This window comes from Abrus precatorius, unplaced genomic scaffold (assembly GCF_003935025.1).
Source record: "Abrus precatorius isolate BTA unplaced genomic scaffold, Abrus_2018 Scaffold2, whole genome shotgun sequence".
NCBI classification, from domain to species: domain Eukaryota; kingdom Viridiplantae; phylum Streptophyta; class Magnoliopsida; order Fabales; family Fabaceae; genus Abrus; species Abrus precatorius.
Genome location: NW_020874362.1, coordinates 28,932,194 through 28,957,751, shown reverse-complemented (window position 1 = coordinate 28,957,751; position 25,558 = coordinate 28,932,194). Strand labels below are relative to the sequence as shown.

General features: G+C 30.9%; 4 protein-coding genes across 4 annotated transcripts; 2 read left to right on the top strand and 2 right to left on the bottom strand.

The window, feature by feature from the left end:
- Window positions 1–381: 381 nt before the first annotated feature.
- Window positions 382–1,173, bottom strand: LOC113859776 (dirigent protein 9-like). Its single transcript, XM_027492467.1, has one exon. The coding sequence runs from the start codon at window positions 1,171–1,173 to the stop codon at window positions 382–384; it is 792 nt and encodes a 263-aa protein (XP_027348268.1).
- A 4,246-nt stretch (window positions 1,174–5,419) lies between these two features.
- On the bottom strand, window positions 5,420–6,563 carry LOC113859775 (protein SODIUM POTASSIUM ROOT DEFECTIVE 2). Its single transcript, XM_027492466.1, has 3 exons — window positions 6,123–6,563; window positions 5,872–5,947; window positions 5,420–5,604 (listed from the first exon to the last, which is right to left on the bottom strand). The coding sequence occupies exons 1-3, from the start codon at window positions 6,561–6,563 to the stop codon at window positions 5,420–5,422; spliced, it is 702 nt and encodes a 233-aa protein (XP_027348267.1).
- Window positions 6,564–9,825: 3,262 nt separating this feature from the next.
- Window positions 9,826–13,915, top strand: LOC113858906 (60S ribosomal protein L35-like). Its single transcript, XM_027491701.1, has 4 exons — window positions 9,826–9,921; window positions 10,052–10,187; window positions 10,279–10,435; window positions 13,705–13,915. Exons 1-4 carry the CDS (start codon window positions 9,918–9,920, stop codon window positions 13,777–13,779), a joined length of 372 nt encoding a protein of 123 aa, XP_027347502.1. The 5' UTR covers window positions 9,826–9,917; the 3' UTR covers window positions 13,780–13,915.
- Window positions 13,916–22,559: 8,644 nt separating this feature from the next.
- Window positions 22,560–24,946, top strand: LOC113860072 (exocyst complex component EXO70H1-like). The gene has a single exon (XM_027492697.1). The coding sequence runs from the start codon at window positions 22,605–22,607 to the stop codon at window positions 24,390–24,392; it is 1,788 nt and encodes a 595-aa protein (XP_027348498.1). The 5' UTR covers window positions 22,560–22,604; the 3' UTR covers window positions 24,393–24,946.
- The last annotated feature ends 612 nt before the right edge of the window (window positions 24,947–25,558 follow it).

Here is a 25,558-nt window from a genome sequence, read left to right as displayed (position 1 = left end):
TTGAATCAAATTTGGCTAGAATTTGCAAAGAACTAATGTAATTTCTAAATATCAGAGACGAAGATAAATGACATTAATTAAATTTTTTATATACTATGTAATAGAAACGCCTGGTCATGGTTATATTTTAACTTGTACAATTGAACAACATTTCATAAAAAAGGTTTTAATTAAGACCAATCTAAACCCCTTTATTGAAACCTCTGTTAATGAAACAAAAAAAATCTCAAACAAACGGCCAACGCGTGTAGTAACTGAATTAAATTGAAAGCAATATATATTTATAAAATCCATTCAGATACAAAGTTAGTATTACTTCCTTTTCTACAAAAAAATAATACGCTCTTCTATGCTGCAATATCTAGGAATAAAAGATGCTCTCTAGCTTATGTAGACAGTAATCTGAAGAAGTGTTTCCACCCCATTTGTTATGTGCTGTTCAGGTAAATTGAGCGTCTCAATTTTCGCATACCCTTTTGCACTGTCATATTTTCCAGTTCCTCCAACTACAACAATATAAGACTCTTGTATACCCGTTCTATGTACCCCAAAGAAACTAATAGAATCCTCTTCATCATGACCTTCACTATGAAACAAAGTTGTAAATGCCATGGTTCGGCTGCTTCCATCCAATGAGCTAGCCAAATGAAATCCCTGTGCTTTACCAATAACCACTGACCCCTGATCTTTTGTAATTTCATCATCAATCACTGTTATTCTTCCGAACAAAAACTTCTCTAGTGTTGCTCCTAGTGGGAGTTGATTTGGCGTAACATATGGAAGTGAGTTCCTATCAATAATGACCTTGTTTTTGTCAATGTTTTTTATCACCATGGTGCTTGTGGGTTCAGGATTAGTACCAATGCTATTGCTGGCATCAACTAATGGTTTGCCACCTTTAAAGGGGAAGACCCTATTATAGGGTTTTGAGAAAGGAAGGTTAGTGGTTTGAGTGTTTACAATGGTGCCAGCCACAATTCTTTCTGAAGGGGTTGATCCACCTAGGATATCATGCATAAAGAAGGTGAAGGGATGTGTGTTGGATGCATTACTCTTAGGGGCTTGAGCATTCCCCTTGGTGAAGACCTTATCTGTTTGGGTGATGCCAAAGAGGGAGAGGTGGAGCACTATGGCTTTTAGGGAAAATGTGGTGAGGGTGAAATCTTTGGCCATTTTTCTCTTTTATTGTACGCTAGCTGGGATTCATATATTGGAGTTGATAAATGAAAGGGGATAATGATCTCCTTGGCTGGTTTGTAGATGGATGAACTAGAAAGATTTGTATATGTAGCTTTATAGAGGAGATTGAGATTGTACAAAAGTGGGGCAGCTACAAAGATTGGATTGAGATTAATTGGACTATTGGAGTTGTTGGTTACCCAATCAGCTCTCGGAGGTGGAGTGGCTAACCCTGCAGCTGTATCCTATCTTTGCCCCTTAACTTTACCTGTGTACCTAGTGATGACAAATTTTAAAGCCTCAAAGTCGTGAGTATATATATTACATAAATATTTAAAGAAAAAAACCTTGGGAATAAAATTTTGAACACTCATATATTAACTTTGGGACTTCATCCCAAATATTTTTCCTTTAAAAATAGTATTCGGTTCATGTGGATGTAGAACAAGGTTAAAGGTTTCGAAGGGTTGAGATAAACGAGTGAGAGTCAAAGAGTGCAATAAGGCCGAACACACAATAGACTATTTTTATATGGGCCATTGGGCCGGAAGTCAACATTTCAAAAAACCTAGTCCTAGAGCTTATTGAGAAAGCATTTTCGTTGAAAAAGAAAAAGCAAGAAGTTTTTTTCAGGAAGAGTCACTTTGTCATGAAAATAAAAAGGTTACTAGAAAAATAAAGTAATTATTAGAGAAGAGTTCAGTTCACCAAACACTAAAAAGAAAAATTGAAAGGAGCTCAAGGCTATATAGGTTAATATATTTTAAAAATAAAGTAATTTCTTGGTGTTTTGAGTGTATATTAACTAACATTATTTCATAAATATACCTAGAATGAAAGAAGAGTTCGACTGACTAAAAAATAATGATATATTTTAGGTTAATATATTCTTTTTAAAAAAAAATTAAAATTTTTGAGAGCTTCTTTCTTAATAATTAGTTTCTTATAAACAATCACGCCATAATTTAAAATAAAAAATAATACAATAAAGAGTAATCAAATGTAAAACCTCGTCATAGTCTAATAAGGGACAGAGATTTTAAAACACTAATCACAGAACAAATCTGGTGATTTGATCTGTCACCTTTATATTTGTTTCATCTCTTATATATACATATGTATGTATGCAGCTTTATTACTCAATAGAAATTTGGTACTTTCAAAAAAAGTAAAATGGGATCATCCCAAATAGGTTGAACAATAGTTTGCTAAATATCTAACTGGGTAAGTTCATAACTCAAGGTGATTTGTAAGGCTTTTTCTCAAGTACCAATTGCCGTCAATTTCAGGCTCTAAAGAATGTTCAAAGCTGATCTAACCCCATGAATTTTAATTCATAAATAATGACTCCATGTCTCGTAAAGGAGGAGAACCCAACAAAAAAACTTTATATCACATGTAGATATGAAATTGATTAACGTTTTTAGTCTTACCTTTTCTTCAATCTGTCCTTTTCAACTTTCGTTCTTTCTCATTTGATTGCATATAAAACACAAATAAAACCGTTTCATTGGGATCGTGCTGGTTGGCCTTTTTGTATTTTCTGCTTGGCGGAAAGGATTTTCCATCAAAACTCCGCTTTTCTTGGCCTTCTTTTTTCCCTCCCTAAACCAACACTTATTTCAATCTAAAATGAAAATATTGTTGCAGGGACATGATGCTAACTTTTGACTTATCACATATCAAGGATGAAGCTGAATAAATAACTTAATTAAATATTTATTTAATATTTTTATTACACAATAATTTATATTATAAATTCAATTATAAAGTATATTGAAATAAAATTTAAAAATTGTTATGTTATATATCATAAATATGCTCAAGATGTTAGACAGATGTCATTGTTATGTGAATTTTTCCTTACCTATTTTGCTTTATATATATATATATATACATTAAGACTTTACTGTGCCTTGAAGGTCCATTTGCTTTTACATTTATAACCGTGAAAGTAAACCATGCAGAGCATGCGCTGTTTGCCTAGTTTTAATAAATTAGAATAAAAAAAATATTAAAATGTTATAAGTGCAACATAAAGATAAAAAAGTATTGATAGTAATTTAAAAACTTACCTAATTCAACGTTATTTTAATGTATATTAAGAGTATTAAATGCTATAATTATTATGAAAATTTATTTTAAATAATTTTTTATTTAGTGTAACTTTTTATTATTTACAATGCTGCACAGGTTAAAAAAATTTAATTAAGTTATTTTTTTATAAGTTCAAATAAAATTTTCATAAATTCTTTTAAATGTTTCTTAATTATATTAAGAATTTAAAATTAAGAGTCTCTCCAATTTCATAAAAGAAAATTATTGTTCATACAAAGTTCTGGACTGAAAATTTTGTTACAATGCCAATAATTTGCATATAATTGTTTTCTTTTCAACTTGCGGTAAATTATATTTTTTTTCAGCTGTTCTGATTAAGTCAAACAAATTAAAGGAAAGAAAGGAAAGTAAAATCATGAAGATAGTGAATAGAATTCTCCTGGCTTCTAAATGGTACCTTTTGATTAGAGAAAGTTGAATTCCAAATTAAAGCGAAGGGAAGATTAAACACATGGTGTGAAGCAGCCCCACCACCGATCAGTATGAATTGGACTATGCAACCATAAAGTGAACTCAGCTCTCATCATTTTGTTACTTGTAGGGAATGTAAAATGTACAATATTGACAGGGGAGAAAAAGAAGCAAATTGAACCCTTCAACATGGGGACCTTGCATGTCACATAACAAACATAACAGTTGTAGCTCTTTGAGAGTCATAGTGAAAATGAGATAACAAAGAAATAAGACACTCATCACTCTTTTGTGAGTATAAATAATGTGTTTTTGCTAACTTCATATGTTAAATAAATACTAATCATTATTAAAATAATTTATAAAAATATCTTATATAATTAATTAAAAATATAATCAAAATTTTATTACAGAATGTGACAATCTTCTTTTTATGTGTTAACTTTTAAGAAAGACTATACCTATTTTTCATAACTTATTTATTTTAAACGTTAAGTTGCTTGATAAATGTTAAGTGCTAAAAATTTTATGCTTAAATAATTATCTTGACATAATTTTTAAATAAAAAATAAAATTATTATTAAAAATATTTTTAATACACTTTTATCTTAAATTTTAACTATCTTTAAACATAATTTTTAACAAAAAAAATTCCTTTAAGAAATATTTGTTAACAAGTATCAATATTTATTATAATAAATATTTCTAATAAAAAATTTCAATTAAAATCAACTAGATGATAGTGGCAGCTATTTGGGTGGGGAGGATAGTGGGCTTTTGAATTGTGCTTGTGATGAGTGTAGAAAAAATTGGTGACTGAACTATATGACCCACCAATGTTTGATGATTATGGCTGAAAAAGAAAAAATTAGAAGGAAAAGTTTGCTGAAGAGAATGTGTCCCAAACAAACCAGCCTGGCTTTGGAGTGCTGCCTGCTACCATTGTCTGGCATGCATTACCAAGTGACTTGTCTCCCTGAGAATGCGCAGCTATTCATCATATTCAACCCAATGTGGGGAATGCAATGCATATACTCAGGTGTACAATGTTCTCATGCTTAGAGAAGCCATGGAGATCCATGATTGCTTTTCAAGTGTTTCTCTTGTTGTGGTGTGAATATGGGCTTATTCAGGTTCAATTTGGTTGGTACTGCCACTTATTTTGAATTTTCCTTACTTTCTACGAAACAAATGCTTAATTTGATGTCATTTATAATTTAACAATTCCCACGAACACGAACAAATTAATGTGGGTCTCAGGTACATTAGTATATTTTGAAGTTAATTACAGAGGTTAGCCCCCTTCTCTCTCTTGAAAGCTGATCCCAAGCATGTGAGTGTTTCAGATTATGCTGGTGTGAGCAAGAGAAAACAATTGAAAGTGGAACAGTTGCCAATCACTGCCTTAGAAGTGTTTTAGCGTGATAGATATAATACTACCCTAAAACAATTGTTAGTTCTACTACTTCAGTGAGCATAATCAGTAAACAAACACCAACCCAAAGGAAATTACACCCTTCCAACTAAAAATGATTGTAAATTTACACGACATAAATAAAGCATGAGTGCTCCACAAGTCATCAAATTTCTAATCATACAAAACACGCACAGCCCCTAAGGTGTATTAAACAACAGAATGAAAACTAAAGTAAATTAAAGACAAAAAGGAAGAAGGGTGAAATTGAAAAAATATTATGTTAATTATAGCTTATTATGTCGACCATGGAAATGTTGGCCTAGAAGATGATGATAATACTAATGAAGATGATGCTGTTGTAGATGACCATAGCTGTGCATTCTTCACCTTGGATACACTAGCCAGTACCCCTAGTGGTGTCACATCTCCGATGATGGTCACTTTCTTTGTCTCCATGTCTATGCTGAACGAAGTTACTCCTACGTGGGATTAGCCAAATATATATATATTAACTACTTTCAACATAAATTCTTATGCACTTACATAAGGTGAAACAGTGACACTACAAAACCTACAAGTCACGGATGACTTCGTTGATGCAAATGATTACATAACACAAACCAAAGAGGAAGCCTTAAGAGTGTGGAAATTATTATTACTACTACTGTTTGTCTAATTATATCCAAGGTCTAATTTTGAGACCCCAAAACTATGTATTAATTATTTAGTTAATTAACCAGACTCACCTTCCATTTTTGAAATATGTTTCCTAACTTTTCCTTCGCAGGCCTTGCAGTGCAATGACACCCTCAACACCACAACCTGAAGGTTTGAGAAGATAAATTATCATCACCATCATAATATCAAATTAAAACAAAATGAATATAAATTGTGCAACAAGTAACAACGCAAATTTTCATTAAAAAAATAGTAACTCTCCTCTTCATAAATTTTCAAAAACATGAAAACAAACAAAACTTAAAAAGAAAAGAAAGACCTGGTCCTTGGAGTGAGCTGAAGAAGAGGACTTAAGAGTAGGAGAATCGTTTTTGGTCATAACTTTGGAGTTGCCTTTGGCGTCATGCAGAGAAGGAGCCATTGTTGGGATTTTATTAGACTCAGATACCCAATCAATGAATGGAGCATCACCAAGGAGATATCTTCTTGATGAACCATCACTACTAGGATGAATAAACAAGTCATTGATATCAACAGAACTTTTTCTACGCATGTCACTGTTTTGCTTATCTGCTGAACTCTTTCTATGCTTCTCGAAGTAAGGCTTAGGATTGATGGGCAAATGAGATGAACAAGGAACATGAAGTTGGGTTTTCCTTCGATCATGGTCGTAGCTTTTGGTGCTTCTACAACGATGGTGCATACTAGAAGTTATTGCTGTGGAAGCAGGGGAAGAACAGAACAAATCAATTCCTTTCATGTTTGTGTCGAGTGGATATGATGGTTGATTTCTCTACTTGGTGACTAGTTATAGAGTAAGGTAGAACAAGTTGGAAAAATGGCTTTTCAAGTAGTAGCTAGTAGCTGAAGCTAAAGCTAAGGCAAAGAGAGTAACTAAAAGATTTTCTTAGTGAGGGAGGGGGAAATAGAGATAATGTATTAGGTCCCACTAGAAAGTGTTGGGTAATTATACCTCGGAAGATATGAGATTAATCTGGATTTTCAAAAAGTTGTGTTTAATCTTTAAGAAGAAAAAACTAAAATGCTAAGAATATATTTTTAACCTACTCTTTTAAATACTAAAATTTATTATAAAATATATAAATTACATTCTCAATTTTACATATTTCACTTATAATTTTTTATTTTTAACAAATTTTAATAAATAAAAAATGTGTATCAAAAAAATGTTTCATAAAGTATGTTATTAATTATTTTCCTTTTTTCTTTCAATTGTTGGGAATAAGAAAGTGTGCTAGTCTTTGCCGTAATATGATTACTACCACTAGTTGTGGAATTAACAAAAGTTTAGGGGTGACAACCACCTTCTATTATTGACGCATCATTGTTTCACGGTGGGCTCGGTTCTACAATTTGTGGGCTCCTTATTTCCTTTTCTTTATATTAGTACTTTTTTATGTTTTGGATGCAGTGGGTGCGCAGTGGATGTAGATCGTTAGAAACCAGTCACATTGGTTGGTGCATTTTCGGCCAACTTAATTGCTATTATTTTCTTATTTGTTGTCATTTAGCTCCTAATTTTTTCAAATAGTTACGCACTTCTGTTGACCTTTCAGACTATTAAGTTGCGATTATCAAAATTGTATAAAATTATAAGGTAAATACCATTGACCTAGGGTGCATTTAGGAATACTAAGTGTTTATTGAATAAGTTCTTTTTATACAATGGATTATCTTATAAAGTACGTATTCTTTATCAAAATAAGCTAAAAAAATCCTTTTCAAACTGTATGTTATTACCATAAGCTCTTACAAATGCTTTCTTAGTCAAAATTATAGTCACGATTACTAATGTTGGGACCTCAATTGCGATTACAAATCACAGTTTGAAACTCTGAATATGCTCAGTTTGATAGATATTTTATCATGAAATTATTTTGGAGATTCAAGATTTCAGCGACAAAATTCGAAACACTCCCTTTAAGATTCGTTTTGTAAGTTGATAAAAGAACACTTGACGACATGTCGTTTTAGAGGAAATGATCAGACAGTAAGAGTAGTTTGTGACTATAACGTTGTACAACAACCTAGCCTGATTTCTGGTAGCTCCCTATTTTAATTTATTTTTTAACTTACTATTTTACAGATAAAACACATACATTAATTCGTGAGTAATTCGTCCCGTAGCATATAGCAATGTTGTGTTTTAGGCATCACATTATATTTCATGATAGTATTATTACACCAATCCACACACGTAACTGTTGTGTTGCGTTTGGTCTTCAAAAGAGAAATTGAAGTTCTCTTCCTTGACTGCAACATCGCACCGTAATAGTGCCCTTTATTATTATTATATATACACGTTAGGTTTTGAAGTTGCCATCATATTGTAAATAAAAATAATTATCCGTTTGAATCATGAGAGTTAAAGAATCTTGTGCCAGAATTTGGGGATTGCTTGATGATAGAGGACAAATAATAGGTCAAAGGTCGGCTATGCTTTGTGCACTACGCAAGTTAAAAAAATTGAAGAAAAAACAAAAAGAAAAATAAAGTTAAGGAAAATTATGAATTCAACGCAGGAGGATTTTAGTAAACTTAAAATGATTATAATTATAGAAGAAGTAATCATCATTAATTTATCAATGTACAATGCATGCCCATTTCCTAAAAGAGTTGCTACTGTTCTGTTACCCTTAAATATTACAATTGATTCAAATTTAACTTGCGACATACAGCACCCTCAAAAAACATATATATGACAGAAGGCCAACAACTAAATCACAAAAGGGTCTTGAAAATGAAAATTAGAAGGCCAACAATTAAATCCAAAGCAATAAACATCTTTAATTATTCATAAACTCAAATGCTTTGCAGATGCATCAAACCTTGCCTGTTGTGTTTCTCTATACTATACCAAATAAATGAACACATGGGTTCCTTCTGTGTGATCTATATTTTACTCTTATCAGGCTTGTACATACTGTCAAACCTGTGATTCTTTCAAACAAAAACACAATATTACACAAAAGTTCTGTGGGTAACGTACAAGTGCACATGGATTAATTCATACTAGTTCTAGTGGGTATGCAAAACCAAATGCACCGTGTCACACTGTCGCTCGCTGTGAAGTCTTTCTACACCAGCATGGATTGCTTTTAGACCTTTATCAGATCCTTCATTAAATTACATATAGCTTTTGCTGTGGGTACCCTTCAGTGATTCAGAGTAAAGTTTTAAAATTTTTATATATTGTTGACAAAAAGAAGACTAAGTTATACATATAATCACGCGTTTAAAGGTGTGTGTGTCATCAGTTGAAGGATTAAGAATTTGAGACCTTTTCAAACACTATCCTTAAATTTCTCTCCCTTCTTTCCTTCCTTTTTTCGCATCTTTCTTAATCGTTTCGTTTGTTTAAGCCTTGGCATAATATAAATTTATGTGGCTCATGAACCACGCAAATATCCAATGCTTCTTCATATGTTTGTGTTATAAATCCACTGATGGAGGACGATTAGCCGGAAAGTGCAGAGAAGAAATTGATTTTTGCCAACTTCCTGTTCAGAATTTAGATCTAAGTAGGTATGGATTGGTTCTGCTCACTGGTCAAACATCAATGCATAGAACTATAGAGTACGGTGGCAATTATATGATTTGAATAAATTTTGAGTTACATTTTAATTTATAAGTAAAAATGAATCATTAATCTACTTGTGATCTATCAAAAATATATTATAAAATTCCAATCTATTTAACAAAAACCATTTAATGAATTCATTAATTATCTTTTTTACGAATGAATATTTAATCCATCCACTTAAAAGTATATTATATTCATTTAAACTTTTTTAAGAGAAGAATTATTGAAAAAAATTACCCATAACAAACAAAACAATAGCAAATAAATTTCAAATTTTTTTTGGTAGCCAATTTCATTTTCAACATAAGTGAAATAGCATTCAAAGTTTAGCACTTGTAGATATTGAGAAGTTGGCTTAATTCAAGCCCAATTGGGGTCCACGATTTAAAAAAAAAAAAGAGAACTAGGTTGGGGTTTATTGACCGAAAAAGGAGAACTTGGTTGGGGTTTAGGGAAGGAAACAGAGCAATTAGGGTTTCATTTCACTCTCAGGGACACAGGAGCTTCAGAATGGGTAGGAAGAAACGAATGCAATTGCACAATGTGCTTCTAAAATATGTTTTCTTTTCCCCTCAATTTGATTTCAATATTCCTTGTTTTCAAATTTTGTCGAATCTAAATCCTTTAAATTTTGAACGTAAAAGCAAGAATCAAAGTGTATGAGCTGAGGAACAAGACGAAAGCAGAGCTTCTGAACCAATTAAAGGATCTGAAAGCAGAACTTGCTCTTCTCCGTGTTGCTAAGGTCACCGGCGGTGCCCCAAACAAGCTCTCGAAGATGTGCACTCTCTCACTCTCTCGTAAATTGTGATTTAGCATTGCAATGTTATGCAAACCTAATTGCATTTGTTTTATTGTGTGGACCATGCAGAAAAGTGGTTCGGCTTTCGATAGCGCAGGTGCTGACCGTGATTTCTCAGAAGCAAAAAGCAGCGCTGAGAGAAGCTTACAAGAAGAAGAAGTACCTACCGTTGGATCTGCGTCCCAAGAAGACCAGAGCTATCAGAAGACGCCTCACAAAGCACCAGGTTCCTTTTATTCTTTCTTCTTAGCTTCTATTTTCTAATAGAAGTTTCTGTTCTATTTTTTCAAGACTAGTCTTATTGCTTAGTTTATGTTTGTGTAAACGTTAGGGTTAGTTGTCTTATAGAGGTGTTGTTAGTGTTGACTGTAGAAAGATAATCTTCTGAGTATGGTGAATAATGGAGATGATTGGCTCTGAATTTAGTTGAAATGCAGAATTAGGGTGTGTAATGGATTAAGATTTTAAAGAATTTTTTTAGTTTGAAAGATTTCAGGATTTTTATAACTTTTAAGGCTTTTAGCATGACTTTAAAATCAGAATTTTAATAAATTTTGTAAAACTTCTAAGTCAGGATTTTAATTGATTCTCAAGGACTTTGTGAATTTGGTAAATTTTTGACATAAAGAGTTTAAATTTTTTTTCATACATTTAAATTTGAAAAGAGTCAGAGACAAAAATAATGAAAAATAACAATGTTTGGTTAAATAATGATAATAATAATTTTTTATAGTATCGTATCTTCCTAAATAGCATTCACCCACCTATCCATAGTTATATTAGTTCTCCAAGTATTAACGTGTTCTCGTTCTTGCTCCTAGGTTTGAATAATAGACTCAAAATTATGATTTTTATTAGCCGGTAATATTGAAGATGAATATTCGTTCATCGGTTTAATTAGAAATTCATTAGAACAACATTATTTGTGAAGAAAGTTATATAGTATTGCATATGCTAACACAAGTTCTACTTCTATTTTAAATAAATATGAAGGTGCTGATTTAAAAATTGTAAGCCTTAATTTAAAAATATCAAATATTCTTTCGATCATATTCTTTAAAGACGCATGACGAAGATTGAATAATTATTTCTTATTTAGGGTTATTACCCTGATCTGCAAAATCTTGTAAATGATATTTTACACTTCGAAATGGAGCTAAAACTTGGCGTCGGTTAGAAAATTCACAATCTACCAATAAATATTTACCTAATTACATATGCAAATTATTATTATTATTATTATTTAAAAAATAAAGCACTTACCTTGAGCTACTTTTAAGTCCATTCATCATTTAGTAGCTTAGAATCATGAGCCGAACTTTTTCACCCACTAAAAATGTACATGAACTCCAAATCAAAATTACAAACGATTAATACATTTTGTAATATTTTTCTATGACGATTATGATAACTGCTTACATCGCCCCTTCACCATTGCTGAAATATGTGTCCCGTCAATAGCTCCAATGCAATCCTAAAAGTTAGCATATATAACACTTCATTCTATAAAAAATATAAATATGATAGTGTCAAATTTAATTATAATTTTTATTATAAGATAATTAGTGCGTACTTTGAAGAAAGGGAAGAACTTTGTATTTTCTCTAATTTTAGCCATCAAAGTAGATGTTATTGTATTCAAAGCCTTCAAAATCTTGTGAAAATTTTCACTTGTAGCAAATTGTGATCGGCTATATGTGTACTTATATAATTAAGAATACTTATTAAATTTATGTCTCACCTAATAGATACTTATATAATTAAAAACAATATTATAATCTCGTAAAAGGTTTAACTATTATATATATATATATAACAGTTAAGCCTTTTACGAGATTATAATATTGTTTTTAATTATATAAGTATCTATTAGGTATATATATATATATACACATTATTATTTATATATTTTAGATATTTAAACATCCATTTATTCAATTAATAAAATGCTATATGGTGTAGAAAAATATCTCAAACTCAACAGTTAAAAGTGTTAGTTAACTATTTGAAGATCTACAGTTAATTGTAGAGATCATAATATCAATTTTATCTTTTAATTTTCTCTTTTTTTGATACATGTTGTAAAAAAAATTATTAATTAAAAGTTAAAATTTCAAGCATTTTTTGTGTTATGTATCTGAGGAATAACTCAACTAAATAGAGCAAGTCAATAGTACTGTCATTTACATTTTTACCAAATAAGGGAATGGAATGGGAATAATAGTACATTATTATATATGAACAGTAGTGTAGTGCTATTAGCAGAGAAAAAAGGAGCATAGAAAAAAAAAATTTACTTGAAAATTCTTTAAGCATTTGAAAAATTACTTCAAACAATCCTCCAAAATCTGATGGGTTTGGATGGAATTGTTTTATGAATTTAGTATTTATAAATATTACTAAAAAGTCCTTCAAAATTTTTCTAATACAATCCTTTAAAATCCTTATATTTTTTAATGAATTATTTTTAAGTTGTAAAAAGTCTCAAATGAATATCAATGAATTTTAATGGACTCTTTAAAAAAATACCACTAAATTATTTTTAAAGTGACATAAAATTTTGATTAAATATTAATAGATTTTTTTACTTAAAATAAGTCTTTTAAAATCTAATGAAATCCTAAACCAATACATCTTTTTTAGATTTTGATTTTGAACTCTTCTGAATGGTAGTGTGTTGGATGGAAGTTATACCATCAGCGTACACTTGCATCTCATGTTATAAGCTGGAGATATGGCTGATTTAGGGTTTAGGGTGCATTTAGATAACTGTTTATTTAAACATTTATTTGGTAAACTATTTTTAAAATGATGAATTATGTCATAAGTTTAACTATTAAACTTATTTGAATAGGCTGAAAATAACTTATTTTAATAAGCTATATTAAGAAGCTTATTAAAATAAGTTGAAAACAACTTATCACTCAATAACCTGTTCATAAATTCTTTCAAATAGGTCTTTATTAGGTTATTTAGCCAAAACTTACAGCAACATAAAGATTAGGCTTGTGTTTTGTCTAACTGGATCACCATATGTAAGTACAAAATGTTAAATGGCAACTTGTAATTTACATTGTTTTTTCCTATTTTAGATGTCATCTACTTTCACAAATAATATTGTTGTTTCTTTTATTTTTTGGAAGTATATTTTGTTGTAAATATCTTAAATACGGGCGCATTGATTGGAGTAGGGAACACAGTTTGGTTGAAGGGTCTCAATGCAATGGCATGATTATCACTTAGCCTTATTCGAGCAAGAGACAATTCAATTTCTCTTATAGCTTGTAAAATTACTTGCAGAAGTTTCAAACTTGCACTGATTTTAGATTGTCTATCTTGTTGGGGTGATATATTGAACTGTAGTTTACCATCTAGGCTCTCCTCGTATATGACAATATCTGTTTTAATTTTGGGGGATCTGTTTGTTGAAGTTTGCTGTCATTATCCATCCCTTCATTTAATGGCTGAATAAATTTTGCTTTGTATTTCTTGCAGGAATCTTTGAAGACGGAGCGTGAGGAGAAGAAGGAAATGTATTTCCCAATTAGAAAATGTGCGGTAAAGGTGTAACGTTGGATCCGAGTTTGGATGATATTTTTGGCGTCACTTTCTATTTGTTATTTGACATAATATTTAAAAAAAATTTAGTCTTCTCAGGTTCTATTTTTGTCTCCTTTCACTTAACTTACTTTTCATGAAACAGAATTACGACCTTGTTTTCTGTTTTTTTTTTTAGCTTTGAAAGAGATGTTTTATATACATGGTGTGCACCATTTGTTTGTGAACTGCACATATTGAGACAAGAATTTAGATTGACAAATATTAAGTGCAACTCGAATCGAGTGTCTAATTAAATGTATAATTTTGGCGTCCTGCTACAGAAATAATGATACATCAAGTGTATTAAAAAAAAAATTCTCGAGAAAACTGTTTATTGGGTATCTTATGTCCTTGTTAAAAAACCATTTGAACATCGATATGGTAATTGGTTAATGGTGAAATTCTTAAATTTTACGTTAGTGTTTAACGTTGATTAGCTTTAACTTACGCATGGTCTAAAAAAATTTAGCTCTATTTATTGTTGACTCAACTCAGCCCAACACAAAATTCAACTAACTTGAAGCCAGTTGGCTTGCTATGGGTTGGGCCGTCAAAGAGTTAAACAGGTTTTGGTTTAGATATCGATTTGTTGAATTTGGACATGTTGTCCATTAATGGGAAATTGGATAAAACTGTAGGGGGATCAAACCTCTCGCTTTACCCTCAAAACGTGTTCAAAATAACCGCAACACAAGGCTCTCATGGGTTCATCATATACGCACGTGTTCAAAATTCAATGAACTTTTTTATTTTTCTGAGAGCATATTGAGTAATCCTTTAAAATTATAGTTGAAAATTATCTCTTTTTCTTTTGGTTTAAGAAGAGGTATGCTAATGGTTCATGTCATTTTGGTGGTTTATGTTTTAAATACTATTAGGATAGCTTAAGATGAGATTATGGGAAGATAGGACGATAAGTTATTCCAATCGACAGATAGTTTGATTAAAAAAAATGGTCAGAAAAGATAATTTTATTCTAAGGCCAAAAAATTATTGTCCAAAGGTTGTCAAGGGGTAATAATATATAAATCCAGTTATTTATTTTTCAAGCAGTTCATATAAATGGTGTGAGAAGTTGTTTTCCTGAATAAGCCAACATAGACCCCACACACATTGCACTTTTGTTGTGAAGGCTGAAAAATATTTAAGGATAATAATAATAATAGCAACATCGAAAATTTCAAACGAGGTCCACATATATTCAGCACACACGAATCTTCATTCTGCGAAAGCAAATGGATATTTCTTGATGCTGAAAATTCTTTGGCGATGCATTGCAGATATAACTTGAAGTTTTTGTTCACTTAATACCTCAAGAAGATTCTCAACGTATTGTTCTCTCATGCCTCTGTCATTATCATTGTATTTATAGTTAACATGTTTTATTCCCCCGATTCTGAATCTTCCACGCCATTTTCTTGATTGCTTAGTTTTCCACCTACTTAATACATTCCCTTTCGAGTCAAAGAATTGCCAAACTGAATCTAAACGAGTTAAGTTCCACATTTTCATCGTTGATTTTTGATTAGTCTCCTGTATGAGTTGGTATAATAGAAATTGTACAAATTTCACTTTGAATTTTCTGCATTGATTTTCTTGGGTCCCTTTTATGCATTTATTTGATTAGTCCTTTTAAAATTGAGTAGAGTTTATTATGAATCACGAATTAAGATATACCGCAAATTAATCTAAAATACAGAATAATTTTGAGTTTAAAGCAAGAAAAATGTTAAAACTCGATTAGTAACAGAAAAAGAGGATAAGATATGACGTGTGTTAATCTATTTATTCAAACGTGTCCTTAATTAATTTAAAACGTACCACTTACATAATTTTTTATGCTTTTTTAAAACCAGATTAAAATAATAAATATGTGAATAGATTTATTAATATTAAAATGAAAAAATATAAATATAATAAATTTTATTTATATACACCGATAAGGTAAAAATCTTTTAAATTATCACTCAATCATAAATTATGATTATAATAATTAATATAAAAGATATATTCATGATATGTTTTTATTGATTATCTGAACAAGAAAATTAAATTCAAATAGAATAGTACAATCTTACTTTATACAATTTTGAAATATAATTTCTCAACAATATATATATTACAAAATTGGTAAATTTAATATTAAAATAATATCGTATTTGGTAGTTACGATTTTTCTCTCTTCCTATAACAAGCCACGGTATTATCAACCGCGGTTTATATACATTAGCAAGTTATTATTCTAATATTTTCTACTGGGACTTACATTAATATACAATTACAATTCCTCGTAATTTCGCTAAAATTGACGCTAACTTGAAATTGGTTGAAATAAAAATATAATTGAAAATTATATAAATTTTATTTTTATTTCTAATTTATATATATTTTTAATACTTTAGACAAATGTTCAAGAATGTTTCACCGAAAAGTGGAAAAAACAAAGACAATAACTGTAACTAAAGTCATATACGTGTGGAAGCTATTACGTTGAAGAATAAAGCGTGGAATTAGTTGGAGGCAGCACAAGGGACATTATTAGTCATAGGAAGCAGTTCAAAATGTTAACTGTTCAATGTGAAGTTGCCAACTTTATTACAGAGGCGCGAGTGAGACAGTGATTTTATTTTGTCTTTTTCTTAATTCTTTCTGGACAGTGGTTAATGCTAATGCTATCCACTTTCTACTTTCCTTACCCTTTCCTCTTTCTTTTCAGCTTCGTTTGTTAAACAACATCAAATTGTGGAAATTTAAAATGAGTAGAGTAGCTAGGAATGAGTATGGATATAGATTTTTTTAGTTTTAGCGTGAAGTGAAGTTTAAAGTGTATTTTTATTTAAATAAATTTAAATTTACTTAAATAAAAATGAACTTATTCAAACAAAAAATGCATTACAAATTTTGTAATTCACGCTAAAAATTGCCAAAAAAAAAATCCATTTCCGAATGCGTATTAGGATCTCAACCAAAAAAAACTCAAATTTACTTTTAAAATATTGTAATAAAATTGAATAAAATATATTGTTATATATTTTTATTTGATTTTAAGTAATATTTCATATTTGAATTTGTGTACGTCAAAACAGAAATATTTAAAAAAGCTAACTCATCGTATTATAGACATTTTGACTCAAATAAAATATTATTTTATAAAATATTACTTTTATGAAAAAAATAATTTGTGATTTATATTGAAAAAATAACTTGCCTCTCAAATATTTTTTTTCAAATAATTCACCTCTAACATTTTAAACTAATGAAACTTATAAAAAAAAACATTAATTACTGGGTAAATAAGGATGTTTTTTATAAATAATTTAATTAAATGTAGATTTAATAATTTTTTATTAATTGGTAATTTATTCATAAATTTGATGGCAAATCTTATTCAAATAATCTCTTACAAGTGTCCTCTAAATCTGACTTGACTCATTTAACGTAAATTATATCACTATCCCCTTCACATTACTTCACTTATGTTCATCTCTAGTAGTTGTCTTTAATGGACTAATCGTGACCCACGTGAAAAGATTATATCATAAATCTCATGCTATGTGATCGAAATCTTTTATATTTATAATCCAATCCAAGAGTTTTTCATGCAACGCACGAGTTTGTAACGTATAAAGAGCCACAATTATAAATTCGAATCCCATTCTATATTTTACCAGATCAAGGAAATGCGTGCAATTAAGCTAATTAATGTTAGACCACATGATCAAAATGCTAAAAAAAACGTATTATCGTTGGTATATCATTTTTTTTCTTTATCTACATCACATGTATCTTGTACATTTGATATACATAATTAATCATGCGCATTAGAATAATTATGTGGCAATTGATCTAATAATCTCGCTTTCTTTTTAACTTTTGATATGACAAGTAATTAGGGGTGACGTTATACGTACACACAATTTGTAAAAAAGAATAAGTGAATTTTCATATACAGAACGGATATTATTAAATTAAAATATTTTTTAAAACAAAAAAATACAGGCGCATTGCATTATTATTTTAAAATTTACTGAATTTTATAAATGAAAAATAAATTATAAAAAATGGAATTTACAAATTATTTGCTAAATGTAAAAATAAAGGTCACATAATATGGTAAAGAAATAAAATAATTCTTAAAAACCCTTTCATATTTAATTTATAGAGGTGATTTGTGCATTAATCATTGCTGTGTTCATGACAATGCGTTGATTAAGTTAAAATATGAGTACTGCAGCTTATTGTTTAACCCTATTTTTATTTGTCTAATTATCGTGATATATCACGATTAATTACCTACCCAATCAAGAACATATTAATTGTTGAAGGAAAATTAAAAATAACTATAATAAACAGTTTTAGTGGGAAATATATAAACGAGGGCTACTTCGCATTGGAAACAAATTAGGATTTAACTTAGCAAAAGATGGATCCCATACGTGGGCGCAATTTCATTATACAATGCATATAAAAATGGTCTTCAAATTCTTTTTTGGTACTTCTTAATGTTATATACTTTACAGTTATAATTCTTTTAATATTTTTAAAATAAAAAAGTATTAACATTTTTTTAGCTAATCAATTAACTCTATTATTTATTCATAGAAAATTAACAGTTAAAATTTTTCTACGTATAAATTCTCTTGTTTATCCATAATACTATAAATTTTACCATTTTTTATATTTCAATTCATAAATGTCTGGATCATCATGACCCGTTGTATTTGGTGCTTTTGACACGATTTTTTGTTTGCTTAATGTGTGGTAGAAAAAACAAAATAAAAGATATCATTCGTATGACTTGATCAAAGCCAAGAGAGCGAAGCAACTAATCAATGTGCATCCAACATAGACTAATATTTGGATATAAATTAAGTTAGTGAAGATTGTAAAAGACGTAAATGAAACGAGGTAACGGCCTAATAGAAAATAGCCAAAAAAATTTGAGATGTCTTAATTGGAATGCATGCTTACGATAAGCACAATAAAATAGCTGTGAAATCCGTGACCTCACCAACTAATTAATAAGAGTACTAAATACAAAATTCACGAACAAGGAAATGTGCATTTAATTAAGACAAAATAGAAACATGTTTACCAGAAGTATTAAATTAGTATGCATTGAACAAGAATAAGAAACCGTCCCCAAACAAAAACAAACAAACAGAAGTAACCAAAAAAAGGGTTAACTATATTCAACTAGATTTTTAGCCGGTTTGCACTTTCATGTCACATGTATTCACTTTTACTATGTTTTCCTTTTAAATGATATGGGAGGAGTAGAACACTCTATACACTTTCTTACTATATTTTTCACCAGTCTTCTTGGTTAATCTTGTAGTCTATTAACCATCTCATTTCATGTATCGTGGAAAAAAAAAACACTATAACTATAGCTATGATAAGTAAACAGAACAAAAAATATATTCTTAGTTTAAATGAGTTTTAATTTTTTATTAAAATTGTAATGCTTGTAATTAGTTTTTAAAATAAATTTTATTAAAATCTAGTTCAAAAAAATTAAATAAGTACTTTTTTTGTCATTAACATTTATATATTTAGCGTTGAATTAACGCTTGCGCAAGATGGGAACACGATGTACTTTCATCGTCACATCTCTGTCTCCCTCTTATCCATCACCAATTTCCATCTTAGGGTTTTTTTTTTCTTTCCCAAACTCATATTTCAATGTGGAAGTGAAGTCATGATTTTGTTTTTTCTTTGACTTAGATCATTAAAAGTGAAATTAAGAAAACAAATTTGTTAATTTTTAAAAAATTAAAAGTAAGAGAAAAGAGGCTACGAGGATTAATTGATGGATATAATTTTTTTAAAAATTTAATTGTGTAGTGATTATGACAAAAATATATTGAGTACTTAATTTATAAAAATACTTCATTAAAATTTTATTATCTAATTCAACAATTAATATATAAAAGATAAAAGCAAAGATTAACTTTTTATCAGCTTAATTTATTAGAAGTTAAATCTTTAAAAAGTTTCAAGGACTAGTTTTAAACAACATCTTTTATACAAACTAAAAAAAAATTCAATTTTTATTTTAAAATATTATATACTAATCAGACTAAAAATTTATTATGCTCTAAATTAAAATTCTTTTAACCAAACCACTACTTAATATATGAAGATTAATTATGATTAAAATTTTGCTTATTTAATTTATTAAAAACTAAATCCTACAAAAAAAAAAATTCTAAACATAACAAGTGTTATACCGATCAAAAGTTTGTCTTCTAATAAAAGTTTGTCTTCTAATAACTTTAAAAGAAAGAGGCTAATTCTTTAATTTCAACCTGACTCCAAGAGGTAAAGATGAACTTTTATTATAATTTTTTTTACCACAATTTTTTTATATTGATTTTTTTATCACATCATCTATCATATTGTTTATTTATATTTTATCTCTCTTTTTCATATACCCATTTCTTATTCCAAAATGCCATTTTTTCCAGTTCTAAACCAAATGGAGAAGAGTATTCACCAAACTATTAATGTTTATTTGAAAATAACATGTATTACACCAAACTATTAATGTTTGTTTGAAAATAACATGTATTATTGTTGAAAAGACAAGGTCATAAGCTCAGCTTTATTTCTGACCTCCATGACTATTGACTTTATCATTTAAGAATTTACTTTGGATCCTCTTCTCCAGCTTTTGAGTGCAGTCAACGGGTAACAAAAATTTCAACCGTCAATATAATTTTCAAAACAACTAGCGAAGAAAGATCACGTAATACAGTTTAGATTGTGTGTGTGATTGATAATAAATTATTTTTAAAATCAGTTAATAAAGTTATTTACGGAAAAAAAATATAAATAACTTTTAAAAGTGAACTAATTGAAAGTTACTCAAATTAAGATTTAGGTTATGAGTAGTTACCTTCTGATATATTTATTTTCTATTGTATTCTCATGTCTTTAAATATTTTACATTTATATAAAATAATATTACTAATTTTTTATTATTTAACATATGTTAACTAGTTATACGTCTATTTTTTAAATTAAATAATTCTGATTTTATCGAGTATAGGATATAAACTTTTGGCTAACATATCAATGATAAAGTATAACTTATAAACTTTAAGTTAATTTTATCCAATAAAGCCTTTAAGTATTAAAGATAAAATATCATAGTCGCGGAAGAAGATCCGAATTTTTAATAATTAAATCTTACTAAAATATACGTGAATAATATTTTTAAAAGTTGAGATTATGGTATATTTTAATTAAATTAATAATAATGGTATATTATTTACACGATTCCAATTCTCTTCCATCAAATAGTAATTGCAGTATTCCAATTCTAATTTGGTTCTATTCGAATTTGGAGTGGACTTTTGTCACCTACTTTTTTTAAAAAATTGTTAGTATGTTAAATCATTAAAAAAAATTTAATAAATTTCAGGTTAACTTATTAAAATATTCATTTTAAAAACTATTAAAAATACATTAACATTCATTTTTTTAGAAAGAGTTTGGTAAACTATACCATCGAGGCGTAACAGTTAAAAAATTATAGGATTATTCTTCCAACAAATTTGAAAATGTTACTAATATGTTTCTATTAAAAAAGAATGATATTGTCTTTCTTGTGTGATATGTCCCGTCTTGTGAGATGGTGGGACAAAGAAATAAATTAAAAAAATTGTGATAAATAATATGATAGAAAAATAAAATATGAATAATATTAAAAATAAAAAATCCAAAAAAATAAATAGGAGTACATTAACCAACCTCATGCATATAGGACAGTGAGAATTAAGTGATGTAAAAGATGTTAATTTATACTTGTACATAGTTGCTTTCCACGAGAGATCAAGTGGCTTAGAGCACCTCCAAACGAAAGTTGCTATTGAAAAACAATTTGTTTAACAACTTAAATAGCAGTTGAGAATTAATAGAGAGCAAGTCTCGATGAACAAGTCAGAGCAACGGGTACTATAAAAAACTGGTGTTGAGATTTTATTTTTAATGGGTTCCAAACTAGTTTCCTCGGATTCAAGTATATTAATTTTTCCTTCTCATGAAAAAAAAAAGTGAATAAAAATTATGTAACATTAGAAAAAAATGTAATAAAAATATATTATAAGAATCGTTTTAACGACTTGTTAGAGTTGTTTTAATCGGAGATGTCATTTGAAACATAAATTCAGCAAGCATTTATGAAGTCCTGCACAAGTTTTTTGGGTAGAAGCTAGATAAGTGCGTCCCTATTACTGTTATGTAGCCGAAGCTCACAGGAATTAAATTTTGGTAGGCTACCAAAGGAAGATAATTTGGAACCACTTTCTTTTCGGGTTGGCAACTCGCGAGTCATGATTAAGCAACGAAAAGTTAGCCACATACTCCCTCATATATATTTTAAATATGTTTTTTATTACTAATTAAAAATTATAAAAAAACATGAATCTTATTACGTTGGAAAGAGCGTGATAAGTAATACATTTCTTGCAACAGCTCTTATTAAGCTAATTATGGGGTGGTAAAACTTAGTTTTGATGAATGTTTTGGCATCTTCGTGGAACGTTGGAACAGGTGTGGAAAGCAACAGATGAAAAAGAACGAGGAACGCTTTATGCATAGTCCTGACTCCTACCGCGTATCCTCTTGACAATAATCATACACTGCGCTCGCTGCAGGTCCCATCAAGGGACATAGTCAACCATTGTTTGAGTCAAACACTAGTCTATATAAACCCCGCTCTGGCTTTGCTTCTTCTCATACCCATAAACCTCAACAAACACACCATTACCACACTGTAAAGCAATAAAATGCCAAGAAAAGGAATGAGAAGCATTTTCTTCAAACCACCACTTCCTTCCCCGTCATCAGTCCCACCTCCCTCTCCTCTCCGCACCTTCTCAGACTCCTTAATGCAAGAAAACATAGAAACAGCGGAGTCACTCATAACAAAATGGGACTATTCCAACGCCAATTCCCAATCCAAAATCACTACGTCTCTTTTCAGTGGCACGCGCCACGAAGCCGAACAGTACCTAAATGCCGTTAAGGGACTACAATCCGCTATGCAGTACCTCGTCGCACAGGATTCCACCTCCACTTCCCTCGTGCGACCTCAGTTCTTGATGCAACTCGCAATGAACACGCTCGAGAAAGAGTTCTACCAGATTTTATCTTCTAACAGGGAACACTTGGATCCCGAAACCGTCTCCGCCCGTTCCTCCGTCGATCACAGAAGCAGCGTCTCCGATTGCGACGACGAAATATCCGAAAATGAGTTTCGCGTCTCCGAGACCGAGAGGGTTTCCATGCTCGCCATGGCCGATTTGAAGGCCATCGCCGAATGTATGATTTCGTCTGGATACGGCAAAGAGTGCGTCAAGGTTTACAACGTTATGAGAAAATCAATCGTCGATGAGGCACTTTACCATCTCGGAGTGGAACGGTTGAGTTTCTCTCAGGTTCAAAAAATGGATTGGGAAGTGCTCGAGTTCAAGATCAAGAGTTGGTTAAACGCCGTTAAAGTCGCCGTTGGAACTCTGTTTCACGGCGAGAGGATCCTCTGCGATCACGTCTTCGCTGCCGATTCAGGGAAGAGAATCGCCGAATCCTGTTTCACCGAAATTACGAAAGACGGTGCCGCGTCGCTGTTTGGATTCCCGGAAATGGTGGCAAAGTGCAAGAAAACGCCGGAAAAAATGTTCAGGACTTTGGATTTGTACGAAGCCATCTCAGACCACTGGCCTCAAATCCAACATATCTTCTCCTTCGAATCAACTTCGAATATTCGCTTGCAGGCCGTTACATCAATGGCCAAACTCGGCGAGGCCGTTAGAACGATGCTAACGGATTTCGAAACCGCGATTCAGAAGGATTCCTCCAAGAAACCGGTACCCGGCGGTGGGGTTCACCCTCTCACGCGCTATGTGATGAACTACCTCACGTTCCTCGCCGATTACAGTGGCGTGCTGGTCGATATAATCGCCGATTTGCCGCAATCACCGATGCCGGAATCTTACTATCGCAGCCCGATGCGTGAGGAAAACACGTCGGCTTCGGAGTTATCGGAGCGAATCGCGTGGCTCATACTCGTCGTGCTTTGCAAGCTCGACGGCAAAGCGGAGCTGTACAAGGACGTGGCGCTCTCTTACCTGTTTCTCGCGAATAACATGCAATACGTTGTCGAAAAGGTTCGCAAATCCAACCTAGGATTCCTTCTCGGCGAGGATTGGTTGGAGAAGCACGAATTGAAGGTTGGAGAGTACGCGTCCAAGTATGAGCGCGTAGGGTGGAGCGCGGTGTTTTCATCGTTGCCGGAAAATCCCGCGGCGGAGAAAGCCAGGGCCTGCTTCTTGAGGTTCAAGGCTGCGTTTCAAGAAGCGTGTAAAAAACAAAGCTCGTGGATCGTATCCGACCCGAAACTGCGTGACGAAATCAAAGCGTCGATAGCTTCGAAGTTGGCGACCAAGTACAGTGAATTCTACGAGAAGAACCGGGTCGGGTCGGAGTCTGTCATTAGAGTTTTACCCGATGAAATTGAAAAATACTTGTCTGACATTTTGTATGGGAACGGCATTGGAGATTCGGGTAGCGTCTAGTCGACGACGTCGTCTTCTCGTCACTCCAGTCGACGGTGAAGTCGGAGATGTCGCCGATCATTGATGACGTCACCAGTCCATTATATTTTTGAAAAAAAATTAGATTAAATTAAGGGGCAAGAAAATGTCCTGAGAGGCTAGAAATGGAAAACACGACAAGATAGAGTATTCTTACGTGTTTACTGTATATCTTTGATCTTTCAACTTGCTTACTGTATATGATTTTTATAATTTTTTAAAACTACAATTTATTTATTTTAAACTTCTAGGTTCTCTTTTTTATTTGTTTTTCATTCCAGCGGAAGAAGGGAAAATTGAAGGAAGAAGTAAATTTTTCATTAAGATACGCTGAACTCGATCCGGGTTTTACAGCTCATTCACAGTAACAATCCTTTTAAAACGGTGTAAATTTTTGTATTGAAAGCATATATAAATGATGCATTAATAATTGATATAGGTATTACGGTAAGAAAATTATACTTACCAAAATGATAAAATTTAAATTCTTAAATAGAGTGCTATTGTATCCATTTTTATTAAGTAAAATATTCTATCTGTTTGTAAAATGCGTTGATATTTTTTTTTGTTCAAAATTGTGAAATTTGAACCTACACCTAAATCTAGACGAACCCCCTAGCTGTAGCACTTGACTTATACGGGGATTCAAAGGTTAGGTTCATATTCACCAATGGGCTAGCTATAGCTAGTAGATTGATGAAACATGAACATTTTCACTTTTAGATGGAGCACAGCTGTTGCTGCCTTTAAGTTCCTTTCTCTTCCTTTCACTGCTCAGTTGTTTTTATTGTTAAAATTAATTGTGAAAACATAAAATTAAAATAAAAAGAACATTTCATCAAACTAAACAAGTCCCAAAATTTTTCTTCAATTAGATAATTAATTAAAGAAGAAAAATATTAATTCCATTTAATATAAAAAAAACTAGTAAAATATCCGTCACAATATAAAAAATTGTGGACTAAATGAGTACATGAAAATTGGACTTTGATCCGACAAGTTTACCAAATGAGCAGGCCCAGTTTTCTGTAGTACAACTCATAGAGAGCCATACATGGACCCTTGTTAGAGGAGATTTTTTCTCTCTTTTGCATGAAGTTTCGGTTTTTAAACAGAGTGCCCAATTCTTGACCCAAAAAAATTAGTGC